This window comes from Cnephaeus nilssonii, assembly GCF_951640355.1.
Source record: "Cnephaeus nilssonii genome assembly, chromosome: 20".
NCBI classification, from domain to species: domain Eukaryota; kingdom Metazoa; phylum Chordata; class Mammalia; order Chiroptera; family Vespertilionidae; genus Cnephaeus; species Cnephaeus nilssonii.
Genome location: NC_137091.1, coordinates 20,498,518 through 20,524,632, shown reverse-complemented (window position 1 = coordinate 20,524,632; position 26,115 = coordinate 20,498,518). Strand labels below are relative to the sequence as shown.

The 26,115-nt window shown below is 47.5% G+C and overlaps 1 protein-coding gene across 3 annotated transcripts in view; it reads right to left on the bottom strand.

The window, feature by feature from the left end:
* The window catches only part of PDPR (pyruvate dehydrogenase phosphatase regulatory subunit), a 46,221-nt gene extending 20,487 nt beyond the window's left edge, over nt 1-25,734 (bottom strand). The window contains exons 1-10 of one of the 3 annotated variants that reach the window (XM_079799560.1): nt 25,423-25,734; nt 11,700-11,986; nt 8,618-8,751; nt 6,380-6,513; nt 4,964-5,045; nt 4,708-4,871; nt 3,702-3,823; nt 2,807-2,924; nt 1,961-2,110; nt 549-741 (exon numbers count right to left, since the gene is read on the bottom strand). In XM_079799560.1, coding sequence (XP_079655686.1) covers nt 549-741; nt 1,961-2,110; nt 2,807-2,924; nt 3,702-3,823; nt 4,708-4,871; nt 4,964-5,045; nt 6,380-6,513; nt 8,618-8,751; nt 11,700-11,873 — 1,271 coding nt within the window. In that variant the 5' untranslated portion in view covers nt 11,874-11,986; nt 25,423-25,734. Of the gene's footprint in view, nt 1-548; nt 742-1,960; nt 2,111-2,806; nt 2,925-3,701; nt 3,824-4,707; nt 4,872-4,963; nt 5,046-6,379; nt 6,514-8,617; nt 8,752-11,699; nt 11,987-25,422 lie in introns of those variants that run through there. The other 2 variants (XM_079799561.1, XM_079799562.1) reach the window with 2 other exon arrangements.
* Nucleotides 25,735-26,115: the final 381 nt, after the last annotated feature.

The window sequence follows — 26,115 nt, the reverse complement described above, 5'->3', positions numbered from 1 at the left end:
ATTCACATTATTGTGTAACCTTCACCACCTTCCATCTTCCCAAACTAAAACTCTTTATTAAGCAATCACTCTCCATTCCCTACCCCAGCCCCTAGCAACCAGCATTTTACTGTCTGTGCCATCCGTTATGAATTAGATTACCTCGTAGAGTGAATATCTGTCCTTTCATGATCAGCTTGTTAAATGTTTATTATTACCAATTAAATAAAAACTAGTGATACTCAGCATGATCATCTATCTCACTCACCACACTTGGATGTTCCCAAATTTAAATATACAAAGGACCCACATTTGTTACTGCTGAAAGAGTACACAAGTATATCCATCCCACAGGCTTAGTGACTAACTCCAAAATAGGGGTTCCAAAAACATTTTGCACATTCCAGGAACATCAGGAGAGCCTTCCATGGTAATTACTTTGAAAGGACTTTAAAATTACATGTATCTTCCTATAATAACATACCAGATTAAATATATTACTTGAAATTTAACAAGTCATTCTAGAAAGAAAAAGCCCAGTGAACTGAGTGTGAGTGACAAAGACTTACCTTCCAGCTCCTCCACCAAACGAAAGGCCAGCAGAGTTCATTCCTGCCAGGACATAGTAGCCCTTAACCAAAGGAGACTCGCCCATGATGCACCTCATGTCTGGCGTGAAGGTCTCGGGGCAATTGACCAACTTCACAATCTCCAGCGTCTCCAGGTCTGGCATCCTACGCAGGAGGGAGCTCAACAGGGGCTCTGAGCAATAAAAATAGCCAAACAGAGTCCTCAGCTCAGGGAATTCAAACTTCCAACTCCTCATTCTTTCTAACTCCTCCCTCTCCTTTCATAAAATCTCTTAGAAGAGGTTTTCTAAGAAGAGCAGCGGGGCCATTATCAGAGCAGACCCTTGCTGGAATCATGGAACACACCTATGAGGTGCTTGGCATGCAGACAAACAAAGAAGATGCTGTGGAAGAGCAAACACGTTACAGATGAGGATCTCAAAGGGCTCAGTGCTAAAGCTCTCCGGGGCGCCCGAGGGAGATGCAATGAAGGGCAGGTTCCCTAAGCTGGCATGGCTGCAAGGACAGATGCTCAGTCTGTTTTAAAGTGAGTCCATCATCCTGGAGCAGTCCAGTGGGGCAGTGGTCACAGATGACACCAGACTGTGGATCTGGCTGGTAGGTACATGGGGTTTGACATTTTCTACCATAAAAAGTTTACTTTAAAAAAATCCATTGCGTCTAGGAAGGAAACTTCATTATAGACCTTTTCATATCTTTTATATTTGGAACCATGTGAATATATTAACTATTCAATAAATAAAAAGTATTTTAAAATTGAGTAACAGACATTAACAAAATAATTCTGCTTTCTAAAAATGTCTTTAATCTTCTATGAAATCCTAAGAAAAGGTTTCCTCCTAGCTTAAATTTCAGCAGTAATTTTAGGTGAGTAAGTAATAAGCTAAAAGTCCACCAACCAAGAATAGTCTCCTGAATCTACTACCAAGTAACTGTCCTGAGACCCAGCAAACTCTAACCTCCACACGGGGCTGTTACAAAGATCAAGTGAGATGCTGTTCTTGAAAATGCTTTGAAAAATGTAACATTTTAGATAAGTTCAGGGCATTATTATTACTACTAAAGGCCCAGTGCATAAAATTCGTGCATGGTGGTGGTGGGGGGTGTCCCTCAGCCTGGCCTGCACCCTCTTGTGATACGGGACCACTTGGGGGATGTCCAACTGCTGGGACTGCTGGCTCCTAACTGCTGGCCTGCCTGCCTGACCACCCCTAACTACTCTCCCGCCTGCCTGATAGCCCCTAACCACTCTCCTGCCTGCCTGATCACCCCTAACCGCCTCTGACTTGGCCCCTGCCATAGCGGCTTCATCCAGAAGGACGTCCAGAAGGTTGTTCGGCTGTCCGGTCTAATAATCATATTATGCTTTTATTATTATACAGTTCACACACCAAAGTGGTCCCAGTCTTCCTGTAGGTTGTGAATCTCCAGCTGGTTCTTGCCCTCAGTGAAAATTGGTTTCGGGGTTTTCTCAAAGCCCCCAGACAAGATGCCGCCCTGCCAGTTGCGAATATAAATTCTGCCATCGGCGTCCACAATATCTGAGGAGAGAAACAATAAAGGAGTGGGGAGTGGAAGAGAAGAGCAGGGGTTAGATGTAAGCCAGTTTTCTAAATAGATAGAAAAAAGCAAAGCAGAAACACCTGCTCACTGTTGGCTTTGTTAATGGAACAGCATCTCATGAACACATCAGCTTTAAAATACCTTTCTAGGCCATCCAGGAGGTTTCCCCTCGCAGATTCACAATGAAGACTTTCTTTGATTACCCTTTACCCGATCAGTTACGTAGAAGCTTTGACTAGTCCTCACAACCAAACTACGTAATTGCCACTGTGCCACATAAAGCCTAAGAAAAGGGGGCATTGCCGAGCCCACTGCAGGGATTCAGACCTTCGGAGTGAAATCAGCCCTCTCCACAGCACTCGGGGTCACTGAATACCCTGAGTTTACAGCATTCAAGTAAAAAACTCCAGGTTATCTTCCAAATATTGTCAACTTAGACCTCTGTCTGGGAGTACAATTAGCTTGCAGAAAAAACTGCTTCAGTAGAATGCCCGTTGGGCCATCCTTTCATAAAGAGTTCTTAAAGAAAAGTCAGAACTGGGCCACCTCCCTGTAACATGCTCTAGAAAAGAAAAGGCTCTTTCGGACACAGTCTGTCCTTCGCAGAGAGTCTTCCTTCAGAGGACAGAACAGTGGCAAGGAAACAAGATTAAAAACAAAGTGCAGATCCTCACTTGGTGTGTTGCTCTGCAGAGGGGTCTCCAAGGGGCGAGTCAGGAGGTAGAAGTGTTCGCAGGCATGTAACGGGATACTAATCGGCTCCTCGTTGGACAGACCCAGCTCGTATGCCCACTACAAATGGACAGATTGATTTGTGGGTGGAAGAGGAACAGAAAGACAAATGAGCAAGTTCAGCCACTTGAAAAGAGTTTAATTTCAAGTGGCCTGTATGTGCTCTTGCAACAATGTCAGCTGTGGAAAGCCAAGATTCAGCCTGCTTTCGTTTAATTATCTGGATGGGGAACAACACTAGACATTTTAAGTAATAAAACTAACTTTTAGATCAAAAGAAGACAGATTTCCCCATAGTAAAAGGAGCTCATGGGGAGCAAAGGAGGCCTTCTAACGAAATGCCTGGCTTCAAGAAAAACCCCAAGTACCATCATAAATGAGCTATACAGAACAGGAAGTATCCCTAGATCACCTTAAACTGTAGAATGGACAGAAAGGACCAATTTGTCTTCAAAGCACAAGCAGCTTAGTGATCTGGAAACTGAATCTATGCTCCTGACACAATAGTACAGCCTAGTACTTTACCTGCTAGGTTGTAGAATGAAACAAACCACCACAGGAAGATCCAGTGCCAGGGATTTATGTCAATGCGCAAGTGCTTCCAGGGCCCGGACAGGGAGCACCAGTTCACCAGGGAGGAGGAGGAGGCACTGCAGCTCCACAGGGGAGCAGTGCAGGTTTCTGAGTTCGAGCACAAGAGCCCCGAGTTCCAGCCCTCATTGTGATCCCTGCATCTCTTTAATTTGTCCCTAAATAATCTTAAGTCTCTACACCAAAAGTCTCGGAGATAAAAGGTAAATAAGAAAACCAGAGATCCCGCTATTGTTGCTAACTTACCTGACCAGCACAGTTGACAAAATACTGGCATTCGATCTGTCCTTTATCTGTCTCCACACCAGTAACTTCACCTTTTTTGGTCATCACGTGAACAACACTTGTCCGGTCATAGATCTGAACACCTGTTCAAGGTAAAGAAAGTGTTGGCCTTTGATCCTCAGATGGTCCACAATTAAGGCATCTGAAGTAGATTCTCAACTCATAAGAAATACTGAAAAGGCCAGGACAAAGCTTTAATTTTAAAAAACAAAATACACCTAGGGACCACACCCTGAGACTGTAAATGAGATTTCCCAAGGTTAAAAATGGCAGGCAAATTTAATAAGGAACTTTAGTGCACAATTCAATTCCAGGAATCATAAAAGGGGCAGGGGAGAAAAGTTCAAATAGGACAACTTACATCTTATCTACCCACATCATGAATCAGTTCATTCAAAGTGCACAACACCATGGACACTGAGGTGTCCTCACCTCATTCACTCAAACCCGGGACATGATCCAAGCTGTGGATTAAGTCCCCAAGGAGTGTACTAACCTTGGAGCCTCTCAGTTCAGGAGGGAAAGGAGTTCTTTAAGTCTGAAGTGTACTAAGTCAGCACTAAAACAGGGTTGCTCAGGACTTTAATGAGAAAAATGTGGCCCCAAGGAAAAAATAGTAACAGATAGTGTATTAAAACAAAAAGAGCCAGTATAGCCCAGCTGGCATCGCTCAGTGATTGAGCATCGACTTTGAACCAGGAGGTCCCGGTTCTATTCCCAGTCAGGACACATGCCTGGGTTGTGGGCTTGGCCCCCAGTGTGGGGCGTGCAGGACGCAGGCGATCAATGATTCTCTCTCATCATTGATGTTTCTATCTCTCTCCCTCTCCCTTCTTCTCTGAAATCAATAAAATTTATTAAAAAATAAAAGAACCAGTGTACAACACAGTAGCTGAGTTGGTGTCGTTGCCTATTGTGAGACAATTTCTTCAACAACCTCTTCCTCCCTTGTCCCCAGCCTGCTTACCATTTTGGGAGGCAGCACTTGCCAGGGCGAGAGCCACGTCAGCAGAGGACACCACCGCGTCCTCGGGGACGTGCATGGCCCCCGCCAGGTCATGCACGTTGAGCAGAGGGTGCAGTTCGGCCACTTTCTTGGGGGAGATGATCTCAGAAGGGATGCCTATCACACTGCCACGGAACACAAGGGGACAATGACATCACTGGCCTCTGACAGAGGGCAGGGGGCAGTAACGCCAGGACAGGCTTCTAGTCTCACATACTTCAGCCTGGAGTTGATGCGCTTCAGGGAGATAAGCCGGTCCTGAGTCTGGGCCAGAAAGATGGAACCTGTCCGTATGTAACCTGTAAAACAATCAGCCAGACTGAGACCAACCAGGACAAATGTGGGGTGGCAAAGAGGCAAGCCCCCGGAATTATAAGTGAGAAGAGCTGTGATGAGCCCCGGCACTGCCACCATCCAAACATTCTTGGCTCAGAGTTTTGTAAAGATCAAATGAGATTTTAATACACATGAAATCACTCATAAAGTAAAAATTAAAGATGCCACGGCAAAAAGCACTTGGGGGGCGGGTGGAGATAACCCAGACTCATATTCTTCACTCTGTTTAGATTTTCTCCCCGGAGTTTTGGTGGCGTGTAACCCCCTAGAACAGTGGTCGGCAAACTGCGGCTCGTGAGCCACATGTGGCTCGTGAACCGCGGTTTGCCGCTTTGTTGACTAATGAGTTTGCTGACCACTGGACTAGACTAAATGTTACCATGTAGTTGGAAGCTGTGAGGATTAGGCAATTGTGGCATATTGTGTGCAAAGAGATAAAGGGTAGTATGTGACAGTGGTCGGCAAACTCATTAGTCAACAGAGTGGCAAACCGCGGCTTGGCTTGCAAGCCGCGGTTTGCCGACCCCTGCCCTAGAATATTCAGCCTTGAGCAAGTAGGTGAATGGCTGGAGGTCACTCATCTCAGATGCAGAGCATCCAGGCCAAATGGCTCCTGTTCCAGCTGAGGCCCGGCCTGCTGTGGGGACCCATGTCCTGGCCTCCATGCTGCCTCTGACAACCTCCTGACAAATCTAAAGGCTCCCAACAGCCTTCCACAAACTCCTTGTGCCCACTGCAGCCAGAGTCATTTTCTGTTGTTTGAAATCAACATAGCAGACACCACCTTATTACATTTGGGTCAATTACAAGTGCCCTAAAATGCCATGTCTCTTAGTTCTTATGAAGAAAGAGTTGAATCAGTTATCATTTCAAAGGAATTATTAGTGAGAATAATTTATTTTCTTAGTTTCTTTAGAAATCATCATATAAATATACCCTTCGCTGACAATGACAAGAATGTCTCAGTTTGGAGAACTGCAATTTCAGAGATTGGTGTTTAAATATAGTCTGTTTACCAGAGTAGTCCAATGACTTGTGGCTAATACAGCCTGAATTTCAGACAAAGAGCTCAAAAGTCATTTTCTGCTCACTACCATAGATTATATATAGCAGAGTACCACTGTATATATGTTCCTTTTAACCCACTAAATATTTTTTTTATAAATGCATTATCACTGACTTGGAAAAACAACTCAACTCCCTGAATCTAGGTTTCAGCTGTAAAAGAATGACCCTTATTGTAAGATCAAGGACTTTATGGAATACTTTCCAAAGATTATAAAAGCTATTACGTTACCTCTCTCATTCACTTGACAAAAGTCACACTGAGACTGAAGCACTGCCGACACTAACATCAGTCGGGGATGAGGACGGGGGGTCATCTGCTGAGTCCGATTAGCAGGTAGTGAACCAACATCTCGAGTAAACGGACTGTTTTCAGAGGAGAAGCAGATAACATCTTCCCTTAAATCTAGGTGCACGTATGTCACTTCATCCTTATTTCATGACCCAACAGCAGTCCATGAGTGAAGTGACCACGGCAGGCACCTGCACAACTGCGGGACAGGAGGCCTCTCCTCCTCGGGGCCCTGTCACCTTTCCCTGCACCACTGGCGAACGACCACGGGCGTGAGACTGAGGCTGATCCCCTTCTCGCTTACCCGGCTTCCTCCCTGCCCACCAGGACCAAGGAGAAGTCGGGCCTGTAAGGGTTCCAGATGGTGAACCAGAAAGCAAGCCAAGCTCCCTCACTTTACAGAAAAGAACCTATAACCCTGATTCCTGTGGATCCCACCACCTGGGGGATGCAAGGCCGGGCAATGCACTAGTCTCTGGCCCAATGGAATGGGGCCCATTTTGTGGACCTTATTCTGACCAAACCCAGTTAATATCTGACTCAGGTACCTTGTTGCCATCATTAAACCCAACCAAAGGGACTGCTCCCACCTGTCCTGCCTGGAGCAGCCTCTTCCCTAGTAAAAGCCAGAGACCTTGCGGCAGCAGGAAGCACTTTTTCCACGTTCACTGGAGAGCCCTGCCCTTCAACAGGAGGCCTGGCCAAGTGCAATGACACCATGGGGTCAAGGCGCCAGGGGCACACCGTGTAAGGAGGCACCCACTCAGCGCTGTGACTGCAGGGTCACCCCAGGATGCATACTTGTCTCACCCCAGTCCTGGCCCTGCCATGTGCCCGAGAATACACAGCCTCTTCTTCCAGGCCTCTGGATCCTCTCCTGGCATCTCTCTCTCCCTCCACAGCTATCAAATCCTATCTACTAGACAATCAGTCTTCCTCTACAGTTTACAGTTTACTTCATGACAGTATGAACTATATAAAATGGAATTGTGATAAACCCTTACTTGTGATCAAAATTTCAAATCTCCCTTTCCTTAATGAAAATGTTGTCAGCGATCACATGATTTCTAAAAGGGCTGGCGAGGTAAACCACACACTGTGCTTAGACTATTGTTTGAATAGTCCGCTACTGATCACATGGCAGAGCCACTGCAGCTGGCAAAAGACAAAGCTACCACCCTCTGTCAGGATTAGTCTCCAATGAGCTCTGATTCATTTTGTGCAGTGTCTTCAAAAGAACGACCCTGACATATGCAAGTGTCTGGAATTTCATCACTGGGCCTCGCTACCCACTCAGGTTGATTAGTGCGCTCACCACAGTCTCATCAGCCACCAGAGCAGGCTCCAGGCTGGGCTTCCGCTAATCCGTCACCTTACAACAAACTGATGGCCATTCTTTCTGCCTTTGATCGTATGGACCATCGTGTAGATTGGTCTTCCTCTTCCTGGGACAGTTCCTACTAGCTCCAGTGCTAGCTAGCTTACAACCCCTGCGTCCTTCCCCCCCAATTACACAGGTAAGGAGAAACGTGAGAATGCTGTAGTCAGGAACATCCTTACTAGCGACTGGTGTACTTCAATGGGTCAAACTCTGACTTAACTTCCAAGCACCTAACTTAAATTCTTCTTCCTCCTCCTCCTCAAGGAGCCAATGCTGCCACTTACTACCCTTCAACAAGTGAAATATACAGGAAATGGTCCGGGAAAACCTTAATTAATATCACAAGAATTATAGCATCTGAAAAGGTTCTGGAATGATGATTGAATCTCCTTTTAAAAATAGGGAAACAAACTTGGCCATCATAGCTCAGTGGTTGATCAGTTAACCCATGAACCAAGAGGTCAAGTTCAATTTCTGGTCTGGGCACATGCCCTGGTTGTGGACTCAATCCCTAGTAGGGGGCGTGTAGGAGGTAGCCCATTGATGATTCTCTCTCATCATTGCTGTTTCTCTCTCTCCCACTCCCTTCCTCTCTGAAATCAATAAAAGCATTTTTAAAATAAAATAAAATAAAAATAGGGAAACAAAGTCGGCTCAAAAGCAAAATGACTTGCCCAAGGTAATACTCTGACTAGTGGCAGAGCCCAAACTACAACTCCGGTCTGAATTACCACTCGCCAGGCCAACTCTTGTGGGACCACACACAGTCCCCAGGAAATGGCAGACCCCCTGCTTACCTGTTTGGATCCCTGTTTCCTGCTCTAACTGCTGGTACAGTTTGTTTGAATAGTCTGCCATCTTCTGCTCGATGCTCAAGTGCCTGGCGGTGCTTATGATGCCCGCACAGAACCTCGTAGAGCCAGCAGCCAGCCTGCAGGATGGATCCCAAAGGCTGTTAGGTGGACTCATACTTGTGAATGCAGCCCGTTCAAGTCCCAACCACAGCACTGTTCTGTCATATCAAAAGATGGAAACACCTACATGCCCATCGACATGACACTGATTTCACATTTTGGAGTTCACCTACATGGTGGGATACTATACAGCCATAAAAAAGGAATGAGAAAGCTTTTATCCCACAATGTGAAATAATCCTATTGAGAAAAGCATGGTAAGGATTGCTACTGCTTGTATAAAACAGGGAATAAATAAATGAACACCCATTTACACCAATATATACTGAAAAACACAGATCGGTTCCTATGTAGAGAGAGGATCTGGACCGATTCACCAGAAACTTAACTTGCCTCCAGTGAGAGAAACATGAAGCCAGAGGTCAGGATTGGGAGACACTTTCCCTGGACACTCTTCTACAATTTTCTATTCTGACTTATGTCAATGTATTGCCTTTTAAGAAACAATAAACTTTTTAAAAATGTCCAATTTGTTGTAGGCAAAAGAACAACAAAAGCCGGAAACAGATAAAGAACACTAGGGGTAAAATGAAGAATTCAAAAAAACTATGAACTATCCTATATAATAATGAGGTAATATGCAAATTGACCATCACTCTAACACACAAGATGGCCACCCCCATGTGATCAAAGATGGCTGCCACAAGATGGCCAGCCAGGGGAGGGCAATTGTGAGCAACCAGGCCAGCAGGGAAGGGCAGTTGGGAGGGACCAGGCCTGCAAGGGAGGGCAGTTGGGGGTGATCAGGACTGCAGGGAAGGGCAGTTGGGAGGGACCAGGCCTGCAAGGGAGGGCAGTTGGGGGCGATCAGGACTGCAGGGGAGGGCAGTTGGGGGCGAACAGGCCTCAAGGGGAGGGCAGTTGGGGGCAACCAGGCCTGCTGGGGAGGGCAGTTGGGGGGGACCAGGCTGGCAGGAGAGGGAAGTTGGGGGCAACCAGGCCAGCAGAGGAGGGCAGTTAGGGGTGACCAGGCCGGCAGGGGAGGGCAGTTAGGGGTGACCGGGCCGGCAGAGGAGGGCAGTTGGGGGCAACCAGGCCTGCAGGGGATGGCAGTTGGGGGGGACCAGGCCTGTAGGGGAGGGCAGTTGGGGGGGATCAGGCCTGTAGGAGAGGGCAATTGGGGGCGACCAGGCCAGAAGGGGAGGGCAGTTAGGAGTGACCAGAGGAGGGCAGTTGGGGGCAATTGGGCCAGCAGGGGAGCAGTTAGGTGTCGATCAGGCTGGCAGGGGAGTGGTTAGGGGGCGATCAGGCTGGCAGGCAGAAGCGGTTAGGGGCAATCAGGCAGGCAGGCAGGCGAGCAGTTGGGAGCCAGCAGTCCTAGATTGTGAGAGGGATGTCCAACTGTCTGTAGGACATTCCTCGAGGGGTCCCAGATTGGAGAGGGTGCAGGCTGGGCTGAAGGACAACCCCTCCCCCCGGGCATGAATTTCATGCACCGGGCCTCTAGTAGTTAATGACAACATATAAATGTTGGTTCATTAATGAGTTGGTATCACTAATATAGGATGTTAATAACAAGTGAAAGTCGGGGGTAAGTTATATGGGAACTCCCTCCTGTATACTCAATTTTTCTGTAAATCCTAAATTCTTTCATAATAAGTTACTTAAATGAAAAACAAAAACAAATAGAGCAGCCTGGCCTGCATGGCTCAGTGGATGAGTGTCAACCTATAAACCAGATCATGGTTCGATCCCCAGTCAGGGCTCATGCCCAGGTTGTGGGCTCAATCCCCAGTGTGGGGCATGCAGGAGGCAGCCAATCAATGATTCTCTCTCATCTCTGATGTTTCTATTTCTCTCTCCCTCTCCTTTCTTCTCTGAAATCAATAATATATATAGCCGAGACCGGTTTGGCTCTGGATAGAGCGTCGACCTGCGGACTGAAAGGTCCCGGGTTCGATTCCGGTCAAGGGCATGTACCTTGGTTGCGGGCACATCCCCAGTGGGGGTTGTGCAGGAGGCAGCTGATTGATGTTTCTCTATCATGAATGTTTGTGGCTCTCTGTCCCTCTCTCTTCCTCTCTGTGAAAAATCAATAAAATATATTTTAAAAATAAATAAATAAATAATAATATATATATACTAGCATTCCCGTTGCAGGAAAAATCCTGCAATAGGGTTTCCTGCTGCACTCTACCCCGCCCTGCCTGCTCTCCTCCCTTGTCCCCTGCCCTGCGTTCTCCGCCAGCCGCTCTCCTCCCTTCTCCCCCGGCCCCGCCTCCGCTCCTCCCTTCTCCGCCAGCCCGCCTGCTCAACTTCCTTCTCCCCTGGCCCCGCCTCCGCTCCTCCCTTCTCCTCCCCCCGGCTTGCTTGCTTCTCCGCAGCTTTGCTCCCTTCTGCAGCTCTTGGCTTCTTTCTACGCTGTCTTGATATGCAAATCAGCTGCCATCTTTGTTGGGTAATTTGCATATTTGTCCTGATTGGCTGGTGGGCGTGGCTTGGCTGGTGGCGTGGTTTGGGCGTAGCGAAGGTGCGGTCAATTTGCATATTTGTCTATTATTAGAAAGGATATATATATATATATATATATATATATATATATATATATATTAAAAACAAACAAATAGAGCAGGATGCAGGCAATTTCAGTCTGACTCCTAGGGGGAACTCTTGGCCCCAGGATTTGTGTTGCTGCCTGACTACTAGTATAAGAAGGAGAACAGATGGCAAGATGTGCTCTGAACGTGAATAAACACATGCTTTAGAGACTTAGTTTGCTGGACTCTGCCAGCTCTCCAAAACCAGGAAACATGAGTTTTAGGCATCAACAAACAAAACCCAGTATAGGATTTCCACCTGTGATTCTTCTCATGCTCCTAGCAACACTGATCAGCTGGTGGTGGGACAGCATCACCAAGAGGAGGAGGAGAGGGCAGGAGGGAATTCATGCCCAGGGGATCCTTACCTGCCCTGCTCCAAAAGGACAATGTCCTTCCACCCCATCTTGGACAGGTGATAGGCCACAGATGTGCCCATGATTCCCCCGCCACAGATGACCACCTGCGCCTGGGCAGGCAGGGCGACAGAATGCGCCTCGGCCGCTGATGCACCGCTTCTGGCTGAGGACCAGTTCTGCCATCCTCGGCTGGTTCTTTGTCTTTGGACCACCGATAACAACCGGTAAAACATCACGTCTGTCAGCAATGAGAGGTGTGCGCTCACTCAGTCAGAAGGAGATCCCAAGCACTTGACCTAGACAGAAAAAACAAACATATTTCATTCCACTGTGCTGAGTGCATACGATTCATGAGAAAAGGATGAAATAAAAACCATCATTGTTCATTTAGCAAGCAGGTGAGGACTGAGTCCCATACATTGAGCTAACTTGGATTCAGCAGCGAGCAATAATAAAGAGGTCCCAGTCTTTAATAAGCTACATTTGAGAGGAAGGGAGTCTGTGTGAATGTGTATGCGAAAGTGGCGGCTATAAACAAAGTAAGTCACAAAGAGTAACTAATTTTAATACCGTGATCAGGAAAGAAGGTGACATTGTGAAAAGATGTGATAGATGAAATGGAACCAGCTATCCGAGTGTTCCAGTAGATTGAACATCGTCCCTCTCTTGGCTTCTGTGATACCTCTGCCTGGTTTCCCAGGAATAGAGAATGTGCCTGGCAGGCTGAGGGTGAGTGTGTATGAAGGTGAGGAAACTGTGGCTCAGTGGATTGAACCAAGAGGTTGCTGGAACAAGTGTTATCAAAGGCCCTGATGTGAGACAGACCTTGATGAGCCCAAGCACAGAGAGGAAGCCAGCCTCTCCCCAGCATGAGGAGCAAGGGAGCCAGGATCTAAGAGAAAACTGGAGAGGCAGGTAGAAAGCCACTACACACCACCCTTGGATGTGGGAATTTTATTCTAAGTGCACAGAAAAATACTAAAGGAGAGAATGAAATGATCTGATCTATTTTCCAAGATCAGTCTGGCTCCATGGTGGAGACTGCATTGCAGAATGAGAGGAATAGCAGGGATGGGTTGGGAAGCTATAGCAGTATTCCAGGGGGACGTCATGGTGGCGGAGACAAGGAGGGGGCAGTGGAGTCAGAGACATGACTGGACTGTTTTGGAAGTAGAAATGACAGAACTTACTTGCCAACAAAATGGATGTTAACATGCAAAGAGGGAGAATTAAAGACGATGCCTATGTGTCTGGGTTAAGCAACTGGGCCACTAAGGAGCAGGAAGGAACAAGAAGTGAGCCTGGGAGGCTGAGGGTGGGTGTGTACATGTATGTACGTGAGTGTGTGTGTGTGTATACATTTGAACTTTTAGAGTTAAGTACAATATACCCATCTGCATCCACGTGGAAACACTAGTAGCAGTTGGATACACAAGTCTGAAATGGGAAGGACGCTGGGAGTCATTAGCATATGCACAATGTTGAAAGCCCTAATATTTTGAGGAACAAGAACTCTGAGGCTCCCCAGCATTCAGACTGGGCAGAGAAAGACGAGACTAGAGACAGGACTGGACGCTGTGGCAGAATCAGAGTGTACAGACAAAGGCAAGTGGCTAAAGAGACGAAGAAGGAGCGGTTAGTAAGGTAGAAGGAAAACCAGGCACAGGTTCCACGAAGTGGCTAACTACAGACAGTGCTGAGGGTGGAGCAGGTGGCGGAGTGTCCACTGGGATCTGACAGCACGGAGGTCCTGATGTCCTCAAGAACATTTCAGGGGAGAGGAAGGGAGGAAATACGGACAAGAGCAAACTGAAGATAAGCAAGATGTGGGAGTGGGGACAGCTCCGATAGTTTGCTCTGACAAGGAGCAGAAAAGTGGGTCAGAAGTGAGGGAAGGATGTGGGTAGAGCAAGGTTAGCTGATTGTTTTTAAGGATGGGAGTTGTTAAGAATATTTCACTGGGCCGGCCAATGTGGCTTAATAGATTGAACATCATCCCATGCCCCAGAGGTCGCTGGTTCAATTCCCAGTCTGGTTATATACCTGGGTTGTGGGCTCCATCCCCAGTAGGGGGCATGCAGGAGGCAGCTAGTCACTGTTTCTCTACCACTGATGTTTCTATCGTCTCACCCTCTCCCTTCCTCTCTTTCTAAAGAAAATAAATGAAAACATATTTAAAAAAATATATTTCACTGCTATGGGATGACCCAGTACAGGGAAAGAGATGGGTGAGAAAGCAGAGTCAATTAGAAGACTGAGGTCCTGGAGAAGGAAAGAGAGACTGGGGCTCAGGCCTAAGAGAAGGATGGCCTGCCTTGTGTTTCCACGGGTGATGTGGTGCAGAATTAAGGCAGATGTTTCTTCCAGAAAAGCACAGGATGATTAGTCAGGCCGATCAGTTACACACGAGACACAGGTTATAACCAAGCACACCTTTCTACAGACCACTAAATGGAAGTTAGAGAAGGGAGAGTATTCATATAAGAAGTAGGACTTAAGCTGAGTCTTGAAGGGGTAAGATCTGGACAAAGAGGGACAAGAAGTACACACAATTGTTACAGCCAAGTCCGACACGGGTACTTGTGGATGAGAGTAAGGGACCAGACTTGGAGGCCTCGGTCTCTGAATGCTGGTAGCAGGGTCTGGAGTAAGGTGGACCCAGACCATGTAAGACTCTGGATACTTGGTCCGACTTGGTCCACTATACCGTAATGAATTACTACAGGCTGAATGGGACAAAGGCAGGGTTTGAACAAAACTGCAAAACAGAACTGAAGTAAGACCCACTGGCGGACTATGCAATCATTGAGGTATGAGATGAGGATGTAAGATGACAGGGGGCAAACAAGTGGACATCAGGGCAGCACATGGCTAGTAAACTCACCACCACCACCTTCCATACCAGCCTCAGCACCCACAGTCGGCTCCACATCAACCCAAACTGTCTAAGGCCAAGGTATTGACACTCATCCATCAGAGAGGACTTCCAGAACTGAGACAGTGTCCCAAGAGAAATCCCATCCAACTGGGGACTAATTATTTTGACCACCTTGTGACTGCCACCATGTCTCCCATCCATGGTCCCTGTGAAACTGTCTTAAGATAGCTGCTTCTCCACACAGCTAGTCTCCCTGTAAGCTATAATCTGGGGCCACTTCACGTGTACCAACATTCTCATCATGGGGATGCCAGAATAAGAAAGAGAGCAAGAAATTGAAAACCTATTTGAAAAACTAATGACAGAAAACTTCCCTAACCTGGTGAAGGAAATAGACACAGAAGTCCAAGAAGTGCAAAGAGTTCCAAACAAGATGAACCCAAAGAGGCCCAAACCAAGACACATCATAATTAAAATACCAAAGGTTAAAAACAAAGAAATAACTTTGAAAGTAGCAAGAGAAAAGTAGTTGGTTACATGCCAGGGAGTTTCCATAAGACGACTATCAGCTGATTTCTCAACAGAAACTTAGCAGGCCAGAGGGACTGGCACAATCAAAGTGATGAAAAAAGCAAAGACCTACAATCAAGATTACCACACCCAGCAAGGCTATCATTTAGAATAGGAAAGAGAAAAAGTTTCCTAGAGAAGATAAAGGTAAGGAGCTCACTACTTTACCAGCATTACCAGAAATGTTAAAGGTACTTCTGTAAGTAGAAAAGATAAAAAAATATGAAGAAAATATAGGAAAGAAAAATTCTTACAGAAAAAGGCAAACATTTAGTAAAAGCAATCCATCAACCAACTATAAAATATAAAGGTAAAAGTAGGAAGCATATCTACACTAATAAAAGAGAAAATGCTAATTGACCGTACCATCGCTATGCCCACAGCCAATCAGAGCGAGTATGCAAATTAACCCAACAAAGATGGCGGTTAATTTGCATATGCTGAGGGAGGGAGGAGTGAAGACTGAAGACAGCATAGAAGGAAGAGGGAGGGAAAGTGAAAAGCAAGGTGGCTGCTGGAGGGAAAGCACGGGCAGCGCTTGCGGCCGCAGAGGCGGGCAGCTGCGGGCAGCGGGCGCGGTGGGTCAGGGCACACAGCGGCGGCAGCGGCGCGCGTGGCCATGGAGGTGGCGGCGGCAGCAGCGGTGGTGGCCGCTGGCATGGCGGGGCAGGGTGTACCCTGCCTGCCCCGCCCCGCCCGCCACAGCGGGAGAGGTGCGGGGGCAGGAGAGGTGGCAGTGGCGGGAGGGAAGCCCGCCAGAAGTCTTGCAGGAATCTTCCTGCAACGGGCCCCTAGTCTATATATATATAAAAGGCTAATATGCAAAGTGTCCACTCAGGAGTTTGACCCAGAGACTGGGAGTTCGATTGCTCACTATGACATGCACTGACCAGGGGCCAGTGTGGAATGAAGAAAGGCCTCGCCTCGGCTGGCAGCCGGCAGTCAGGGAAGGAAGGCCCTGGTCTGCAGCCAGAAGGCCCTGATCGGCCCTAATTGCTGGCCAGGCCTAGGAACCCTACCCATACATGAATTTCGTGCACCGGGCCTCTAGTGTACGCATGCACGCGTGCGCGCACACACACACATATGTATGTATGTATGTATGTGTATATATATGTATGTATATAAAAGCATATGTGGCCATCACGCCCTCACACCATGATGCCCTCACGCTGTAACAATCCATCACCAGGAAGCCGCGTGTGCAGCGGGTGTGTGCACGGGTGGGCGAGGACTTGACACTGCGTGCATGGCTTGGAGTCAGCTCTGCGTGGAGGCAGGTCCTGGTGGCTCTGTGTGGCAACACCGGGAGTCCCGGCAGTTCTGAGCGGCACGGAGGCGGGACCCCCGACTCCAGCCTACCTCTTTGGGGCAATCCATCGAGGATCCCCGGATGGATGGGCGGGACCTATCTCTTTGGGAAGATCGATCACGGGGCTCCCGCACTGTGAGAGGGCACAGGTCAGGCTGGGGAACCTCGCCCCCCACACAAGCGCATGAATTTCGTGCACCGGGCCTCTAGTCTATATCATAAAAGGCCTGTGGTTGTGACGCCATAATGATGTGAGCTACTTGTGGTGGAGAGCTACTAGCGGCGAAGAGCTAGGAGCGGCAGAGGGTGGGGAGTGAGCTACTAGGGGCAGAGAGCTACTAGAGGTGAAGAGCTACGAGCAGCGGAGGGCGGAGTGCAAGCTACTAGCGGTGGCGGAGAGCTACGAGCGCGGAGGGCAGCGAGCTGCTAGCAGCGGAGAGCTACAAGTGGTGGAGGGCCGGGTGCGAGCTATGAGCAGCAATGGGCAGGGCAGCCAGCTGAGGCAAGCGGAAGTGAGCTACTCACACACAATTTTGTGCACGCTGGGCCTCTAATATTTCCAACAACAAATCAAGGGATACACACACACACACATACCAGAAGTTAAAAGTAATGAAAAAAAACGGAGAGGGGATAAATAAAAATTGTAGTGATTTTAGAATGTGTTCAAAGTTAAGCAACCATCCACTTAAAATAGACTATAATAAACATAATTTGGTATAAATAAAGCATATGGTAACCACAAACCAAAAATCTACTAGAGATATTCTACATAATAAAAGGCTAATATGCAAATCGAACAAAGGGTAGAACGACCAGTCGCTAGGACGTGCACTGACCACCAGGGGTCAGACGCTCAACAAAGGAGCTGCCCCTAGTGGTCAGTGTGCTCCCACAGGAGGAGCGCCGCTCAGCCAGAAGCCAGGTTCATGGCTGGCAAGCACAGTGGCGGTGGTGGGAGCCTCTCCCACCTCCGCATCAGTCCAACATCCCCTAAGGGCACCCGGACTGAGAGAGGGCACAGGCCAGACTGAGGGACCCCCCGCTGAGTGCATGAATTTCGTGCACCGGGCCTCTAGTCTATCTATCTATATATCTATCTATCTCTATCTATCTATCTAACTATGGCTAATATGCAAAATGTCCCCTCAGGAGTTCAACCGGGAAAACGGGAGTTCGATCGCTCGCTATGACATGCGCTGACCACCAGAGGGTGGTGTGGAACATGGTGGGTGACCAGTGGCGGCTGGTGCTGAAGAAGCGAGGGAAGGAGGAGGTGGGGAAACGGTAAACTGTGTGGTGGCGGTGCGTGTGTGGCAAGGGAAGGAGAAGGTGGGGAGGTGGGGAACCTGATTGGCCCTGGTCACCGGCCAGGTCTAGAGACCCTACCCATGCACGGATTTTGTGCACCAGGCCTCTAGTACAAGAAATAAAGAGAAAGGAATCCAAGCACAACACTATAGAAAGTCACCAACTACAAGAGAGCAAGAAAATAAGAAAGGAACAGAGGACTACAAAAAACAATCAGAAAACAATTAAAATGGCAATAACTACTTACCTATAAGTAATTACTTTATATATCAATGGACTAAATGTTCCATTTAAAAGATATAGGGTGGCTGAATGAAAAAAACAAACAAACAAGAACTGTACATATATATGCTGCCATGAAGAGACCCATTCAGATAGACATACATAGACTGAAAGTAAAGGGATAGAAAAGATATTTCATGCAAATGGAAAATGAAAAACAAAGCTGAAGTACCAATACTTATATTGGGCAAAAGAGACTTCCTTTTAAAAAATGTTTTTATTTCAGAGAGGAAGGAAGAGGGAGAGAGATAGAAACATTAGTGATGAGAGAGAATCATTGATATGCTGCCTCCAGCACACTCCCTACTGGGGATCGAGCCTGCAACCCTGGGCATGTGCCCTGACTGGAAACTGAACTGTGCCCTTTTGGTTCATGGGTCTATGCTCAATCACTGAGCCACACCAGCTGGGAAAAATAGACTTTCAAACAAGGAATGTAACAAGAGACAAAGAAGGGCATTCCATAATGATAAAGGTATCAATCTAATAATATGATATAACTCATAAACATCTACACACCCAATGTGTATATGTGTGTACATATATCTACATATATAAAAGGCTAATATGCTAAGTGTCCGACCATTCAACTGGTCGCTATGATGCGCACTGACCACCAGGGTGCAGACGTTCAACGCAGGAGCTTCCATGATTTGCACTGGCCATTTACAGAGAAACAGCACCACGGACCTGGTGCCCACAAAGCAACACTCAGCTTCCCCCAGGTGGGACACAGGCCCTGGCAACACCCCAGAGCACACAAATTGCAGCCAATGCTGCTGAGACCCCATGGCGCAAAATGCAGCCCACAGCCCAGCCCAGCCCAGCTAGGAAATGGTTGCTGTTAATGGTGATGACTAGCCTCCTTGCAGTTTCTTCAGCCCAGGAATACGACTTGCTTTATAGCCAGGTGCAAACATTTTACACTTTAAACAAATGTCTGTGAAGCATTTTCCCTATGCCTCATCTAATTTGATCCTCATAGAAATCCTGGAGTAGGTAGATAGGAAACTCAGTAAAATCCTATTTTCTTTTCATTAGCCGGAAAACGAAGATTTAGAAAGTTTATATATAAATTTGACCTGACTGAAAAGAAGTAAGAAATGGTGGACCTTGAAAATGACTTCAGGTTTTCTCACTGTGCAGGATATAGTCAAACACTGCTGTAGTTAAATATTTTACCCTTTGTTCTCCCTGCGTGATCTACAATAATAATCTGCTTCGTGTTGATATTTACTGCTGTGTTGCTGACAGTTACCTGAAAGAGAAGTTGGGGTGCTTCACTGGGCTGGAAAAAGTTTAGCTACATCACAAAGCAGGTCTAATTAAGCAAGTTTATTCTATATATATAAAAGGCTAAGTTGACTCGCATATGTGTGTGTTTCCATCTGTCATTGTTGATCGTGAATTTGGTTGACACTTCTATTATAGAGGATGGGAGAATAGTGATATTAAAGTACTTTTTCTAATTAATTTCTTTTCAATGCGCACGAATCCATACACCAGGCCACTAGTGTGTGTGTGGGGTGTATTTAAATATATAAAACAAATATTCACAGATAAAGAGACTGACAATAATATAGTCATAATAGGGTATTTTTTTAAAATATATTTTATTGATTTTTTACAGAGAGGAAGAGAGAGGGATAGAGAGAAACATCGATGAGAGAGAAACATCGATCTGCTGCCTCTTGCACACCCCCTACTGGGGATGTGCCCACAACCAAGGTACATGCCCTTGACCGGAATCGAACCTGGGACCCTTGAGTCCGCAGGCCGACGCTCTATCCACTGAGCCAAACCGGTTTTGGCTATAATAGGGGCTTAACACCCCATTAATATCAATGGATAGGTCATCCAGGTAGAAAATTAACAAGGACACAGTAGCCTTAAATGACACATTAGACCAGGTAGGCATAATTGATATTTTTAGGACAATTCACCCAAAAGCAGCAGATAAACATTCTTTTCAAGTGCACGTGAAACATTTTCTAGGATAGACCACATATTAGCCCACAACACAAGTCTCCATAAATCTAAGATGATTGAAATCATATCAAGCATTTTCTCTCACCACAATGGTATAAAAGTAGAAATCAATGACAAGAAAAAAACTGGGGAAAAACACACACACACACACACAAACACATGAAGACTAAATAACATGCTGCTAAAACAATGAATGGGTTAACAAGATCAAGGAAGAGCCCTAATTGGTTTGGCTCAGTGGACAAAGCATAAGCCTGTGGATTAAAGGGTCCCAGGTTCGATTCCAGTCAAGGGTATGTACCTTGGTTGTAGACACATCTCCAGTGGGGAGTGTGCAGGTGGTAGCTGATCAATGTTTCTGTCTCATCAATGTTTCTAACTCTCTCTCTCCCTTCCTCTCTGTAAAAAATCAATAATAAAAAGAAAAAACAATTAAGGAAGAAATCAAAAGATACCTTGAGACAAATTTTCTCAACAAAGTATTAGCAAACCAAATCCAGCAATCTATACTAATAAAAGGGTAATATGCAAATTGGTCACAACGCCCTCACAGTAACAACCGAACAGCAGGCTGCATGGGGCGACCAGGCAGGTAGGGGGGTTAGCAAGGGATGACCAAATGACTGACCAGCAGGCTGCATGGGGCAACCAGGCTGGCAGAGGGGGGGCAGTGAGGGGTGACCAGGCCAGCGGGGGGGAGGCAGTTGGGGGCAACCAGGCTGGCAGGGGGGGGGGGAGTTGGGGGTGACCAGGCTGGCAGAGGGGGCACTAAGGGGCGATCAGGCTGGCAGGCAGAGGCAGTTAGGGGTGATTAGGCTGGCAGGGGTGCAGTTAGGGGTGATCAGGCAGGCAGGCAGGTGAGCAGTTGGGAGCCTGCGGTCCCAGGGATAGGGCCAAAACTGGCAGTCGGACATCCCCCGAGGGGTCCCGGATTAGAGAGGGTGCATGCTGGGCTGAGGGAACCCCCTCCCCCTGTGCACGAATTTTGTGCACTGGGCCTCTAGTACATTATATAAAGATTATACACCATGATCAAGTGGGATTTATTCCCAGGATGCAAGCTTGGTTCAATATCTGAAAATCAAGTAACATGACATACCACATAAGCAAAATAAAGGATAAAAATCATATAATCATATCAACAGATTCAGAAAACACATTTAACACAATCCATTATCTATTAAAGATATTTTAAAAATCTCAGCAAAGTGGAATACAGGGAACCATACCTTAACATAATAAAGACCATATATGACAAACCCACATCTAACATCATACTCAAGAGTGAAAAGCTGAAAGCTTTAAGTTCAGGAACAAGACAAGATGGTCTACTTTGACCATTTTTATTCAACACTAGAGGCCCGGTGCATGAAAATTCACGCACTGGAGGGGGTGTCCCTCAGGTCAGCCTACCCCCTCTCACAGTCCGGGAACCTCAGGGGCAGAAGGTGACACGGCGATCAGGGGAAGGTGATGCCCCATCACACCTCTGCTGCTGCCACTGCCGGCCCTGGTTACCTGAGCCTCGGGTGGCCCTAGGCGGCTGGGTAGCTGCCATCTGAGGCATGCCTGCGCCTTGGGCTGACCCTGGGTGACTAGGGGGCTGAGGGGACTGGGGGACTCCGGAGGCAGGCGCGCAGAGCGGCACGCCTGCTGCCCCGGCGGGGCTGAGCGGACTGGGCACCACCATCTTGTGGCTGTGGCACCGCGATCTTTGAGGGTGTGGCAGCAATTAGCATATTCCCTCCTTATTGGCTGTGGGCACCGCCATATTTGCAATGGCGTGAGGGTCAATTAGCATATTCCCTCTTTATTAGATAGGATAGTACTGGAAGTCCTAGCCAGAGCAAACAGACAAGAAGAAAAAAAAGGCATCCAAATTGGAAAGAAAGAAGTAAAACTGTAATTACTTGTAGTTAGCATGATATCGTATAGAGAGGTGGAGAGGGAGACAGAGAGAGAGAGAAACATCAATGTGAGAGGCATAGCAATTGGTCCCCACCCTACGAGCCCCAACCAGTCCCAACCGACGGCCTTTGACTGGAATTGAACCCTCTTGGGCCAATGCTCTAATCACTTAGCCACACGGGCCAGGGATCAGTTGCATTTTTAGACACTAATAATGAACTATCAGAAAGAGAAATTAAAGAAAACAATACCATTTACAACTGCATCAAAAAGAACAAAATACCAAGGAATATTTTTTAAATATATATATATGTATATACTTTTTATTGATTTCAGAGAGGAAGGGAGAGAGAGAGATAGAAACATCAATGATGAGAGCAAATCATTGATTGGCTGCCTTCTGCACACCCTCTACTCAGGGGAGGGGGAGGTCGAGCTGCAACCTGGGCATGTGCCCTTGGCCAGAATTGACCCTGGGACCCGTTAGTATGCAGGCCGATGCTCTATCCACTGAGCCAAACTGGCTATGGCCCAAGGAATATTTTAATGAAGGAATTAAAAGACTTGTATTTGGAAAGCTATAAGACAATGAAAAAAGAAACTGAACACCCTTTCCTGTGCTCTCTTAAGGTTCACACAGTGCCTTAAGATGCTAACATAACCCTCCAGAGTGGCTCAGTGGATAAGTGGCGACCTATGAACAAGGAGGTCATGGTTTGATTCTCGGTCATGGGACATGCCCGGGTTGTGGGCTAGGTCCCCAGTGTAGGGTGTGCAGGAGGCAGCTGATCAATGATTCTCTCTCATCATTGATATTTCTATCTCTCTCTCCCTCTCCCTTTCTCTCTGAAATCAATAAAAATATATTTTTTAAAAAAGAGGCTAACACAAAAGGGTAAAGTAAGTCTCCATAAAACTCAGAGAAGAGCTGGTAAAATTACTCTTTGGATCCTGTCTGGAGTCACAGCTGGAAAAAAGAGAGAGGGAGAGAGAGAAAAAAAATCAAAATCAAAAAGAACTGAAAAGATAAAAATAAATGGAAGGAGCCCTAGCCGGTTAGGCTCAGTGGATAGAGCGTCAGCCTGCAGACTGAAGGGTCCCAGGTTCGATTCCAGTCAAGGGCACATTCCTGGGTTGCGCTCAATCCCCATTAGGGGGAGTGCAGGAGGCAGCCAGTCAATGATTCTTTCTCATCACTGATGTTTCTAATCTCCCTCTCCCTTCCTCTCTGAAATCAATAAAAATATGAAATAAAATAAAATAAATGGAGGGGGGACAATGATAAGATAAGTACACATATAATACCTTAATAAAAAATGGAAAAAAATTAAATAAATGGAAAAAATATCCTCAAGTGAGGATTAACAGCAAGTACAAAAAAGTAGAAATATACAGTTATAAGACAGTAATGGAGGTGTAAAGTACAGCATAGAAATATAGTCAATAATATTGTAATAATTATGTATGGTGTCAATTGGGTACTAGACTTATTGGGGTGATCACTTTATAAGTTATATAAATGTCTACTCACTATGTTGTACACCTGAAAGTAATGTAATACTGTATATCAAACTATAATTTTGAAAAATTTTTAATTTTTTAAAAAATCCTCATCTGAGCATATGTCCTCATTGATTTTATTTTTTATTTTTAGAGAGAGGAAGGGAGAGAGAGAGAGAGAGAGAAAAACATTGATGTGAGAAACATCTTTTGGTTGCCAACCCAAAACCTAGGTATGTGCCCTGACCAGGAATCAAACATGCAACGGTGTGGACATGTTTGCACATGACAATGCTCCAACTAACTGAGCCACCTGGCCAAGGCTAAAAATTTTTTTAATTAAAAAAGAAAAAAGAATAAAATTGGCCCAGCCAGTGTGGTTCAGTGGTTGAGTGTGGACCCATGAACCAAGAGGTCTAGGTTCACTTCCCTGTCCAGGAACCTGCCCAGTTTACGGGTTCAATCCCCGTAGGGGGCGTGCAGGAGGCATCCTATCAATGATTCTCTCTCATTATTGATGTTTCTATCCCTCTCATTTCCTTTCTCTGAAATCAATAAAAACATATATACTTTAAAAAAAATAAAATTAAACCAGATGAGTAAAAGAAAGGGTAGCTACGAGGACACATGGCACATCCCCAACAGAGAAAAGAGAATTGCAAAGATGACAGAAGAAACATAATAACAAATGAGTTTATCATGGCCTTCAACAGTCAGTAAAATGCGAGGGGGAGAAAGAAAGGAAGAAAGGAAAAAGAAAGTAGGGAGGAAGGAAGGAAGACAGATTCAAAACAGATGCAAACAACAAAGGAAAAGAAGGAACTAGAGTCTATTCTAGTAGGTTTGATAGCAAAAGCAAAGCAAGGACTGATAGCAACGGAAGGAAAACCAGCAAGGAAGACACTTAAGATGTCAAAGGCAAAATACATTGTATTAAAAAAATAATAAACTGTATAATATTCTCTGCTGAGAGGAATAATTTCTGCTAAACAACTTCAGTACTGGGCTGGTTCAGATCTGCTCTCACCAAGAGCAAGAGGATAGCTCTAACTCCCTCTGAGTTGTTCCTCTGTGTGATACAGCCTCGTGTACTCATGGGCGGCGGGCCCCAAGGAAAACTGAGGACTACAGATCAAGAGAGCATTTCCCACACCTGCCTCCGCATAAGAGCCACCTGGGACACTTCTGTACACACACACACACACACACACACACACACGCACGCACTCTCTCACTCCCTCCCCGGCTCCCTCTCTGGAGGGTCTGATCCTCCTGCTTCAGGGTGCTGTGTTTTTCAAACAAGTGTGCCAGGTGATCAGGCAAGTGTAAGAAATTATTATAAATCCCTTGCACCGGAAAAGGGTGCCCCTTGGGCCGACTCACCCCACCTCCTAGCCCCGCCTGCATCCTCCAGCGTCAGGCTCACAGGCCTGGGCAAAATGGACTTGAAGATTCCTGAATCAAATCTGCGTGTCATCCACGTCAGACCCGAGGGGACCAGCATGAGGCACTGCCCGGCCTAGGCGTTCCCAGGCGGCTCACTGCAGGGCTCTGCAGTCTGACTCGTGAGCCAAGCCCAGGTGGACCGCCCGTTTCCACGCGGGAAAACACCGCCACCTGCAGAGGGAAGACCGGGCTAGACGCGCCTCAGCTGCGCTGCGGGGCTGGGCGAGCCCGAGGCGGGGAGCCAGAAGCGAGGTCACCGCGAGCGCTGGGGAGCGGGTGCGCGGCAGCCGCTTACGGGTCCCCGGGGCCCGGACAACCTCCGCCGCCCCGGGCACCGCCGCAGAGACTCGCCCGGGCCCGCCGAGTCCTGGCGCCAGGACGCGCCTTCCCGGGAGAACCAGGCAGAACCGACGGGAAACGAGGGGCCGCGGGGAACACCCCTGAGCCAGGCCGAAGCGGAAAGAGGGGCGCAGGGGTCCCGGGGCGCTAAGGCCGCGCGGACGGGGACGTCAGAGCGCCCGCCGCCGTCTCCTCACCTCACGGGCCCCGCGGGCTCCGCGCTCAGCAACACCCGGCGGGAGACCGGCAGCAGCCTCCACAGTCACGGGGGTCCGGGGGTCCGGGGGTCCTGGGGTCCTGGGGTCCCGGGGCCGGGAAGGGAGTGGGGGGCCGGGAACGGGAGGGGGTGGGGCAGAGAGAGTGAAGGGCTCCTGGGAAGGGGGGGCCGCGACCTTCCGCGCTTTACGGCCCCGAGCAAGGGGACGCCGCGCGTGATCTCCCACGCGCACGCGCGCCATGACGTCACCGCCGCGGCCCCGCCCCTGCACGTGGGGCTTGTTGGGGCCTCGCTGTGCCCCTCCTCTGCCTCAGCCAAGGTGAAGGCGATTTGGAGGCATCTCCTCTCAAGGCCGCTTTGGAACTGCAGCCTCACACGCTGTTAATTTCTGCAGGTGCAACCAGGACGTCCGAGATGGCGGCAGCCCCGCTGGAGTGTGGGGAGGCGGGGTTATTTCTGCTCTCGGAGGTGTGGATCGGTCTGGCCCAGGGAGGGACCGCAGCCGAAAGCCACTCTTGTTCAGGACGTAAAGAAGGCTTCTTGGACTGACAGTCACTTTGTTTCTTGGAATCATTCCGTTCTTTCTGGGCAAGTCTCAAACACAGCAGATTAGAAATCGGGTCTGCTGCCTGTGACTGAAGGGTCCCAGGTTCGATTCCAGTCAAGGGCACAT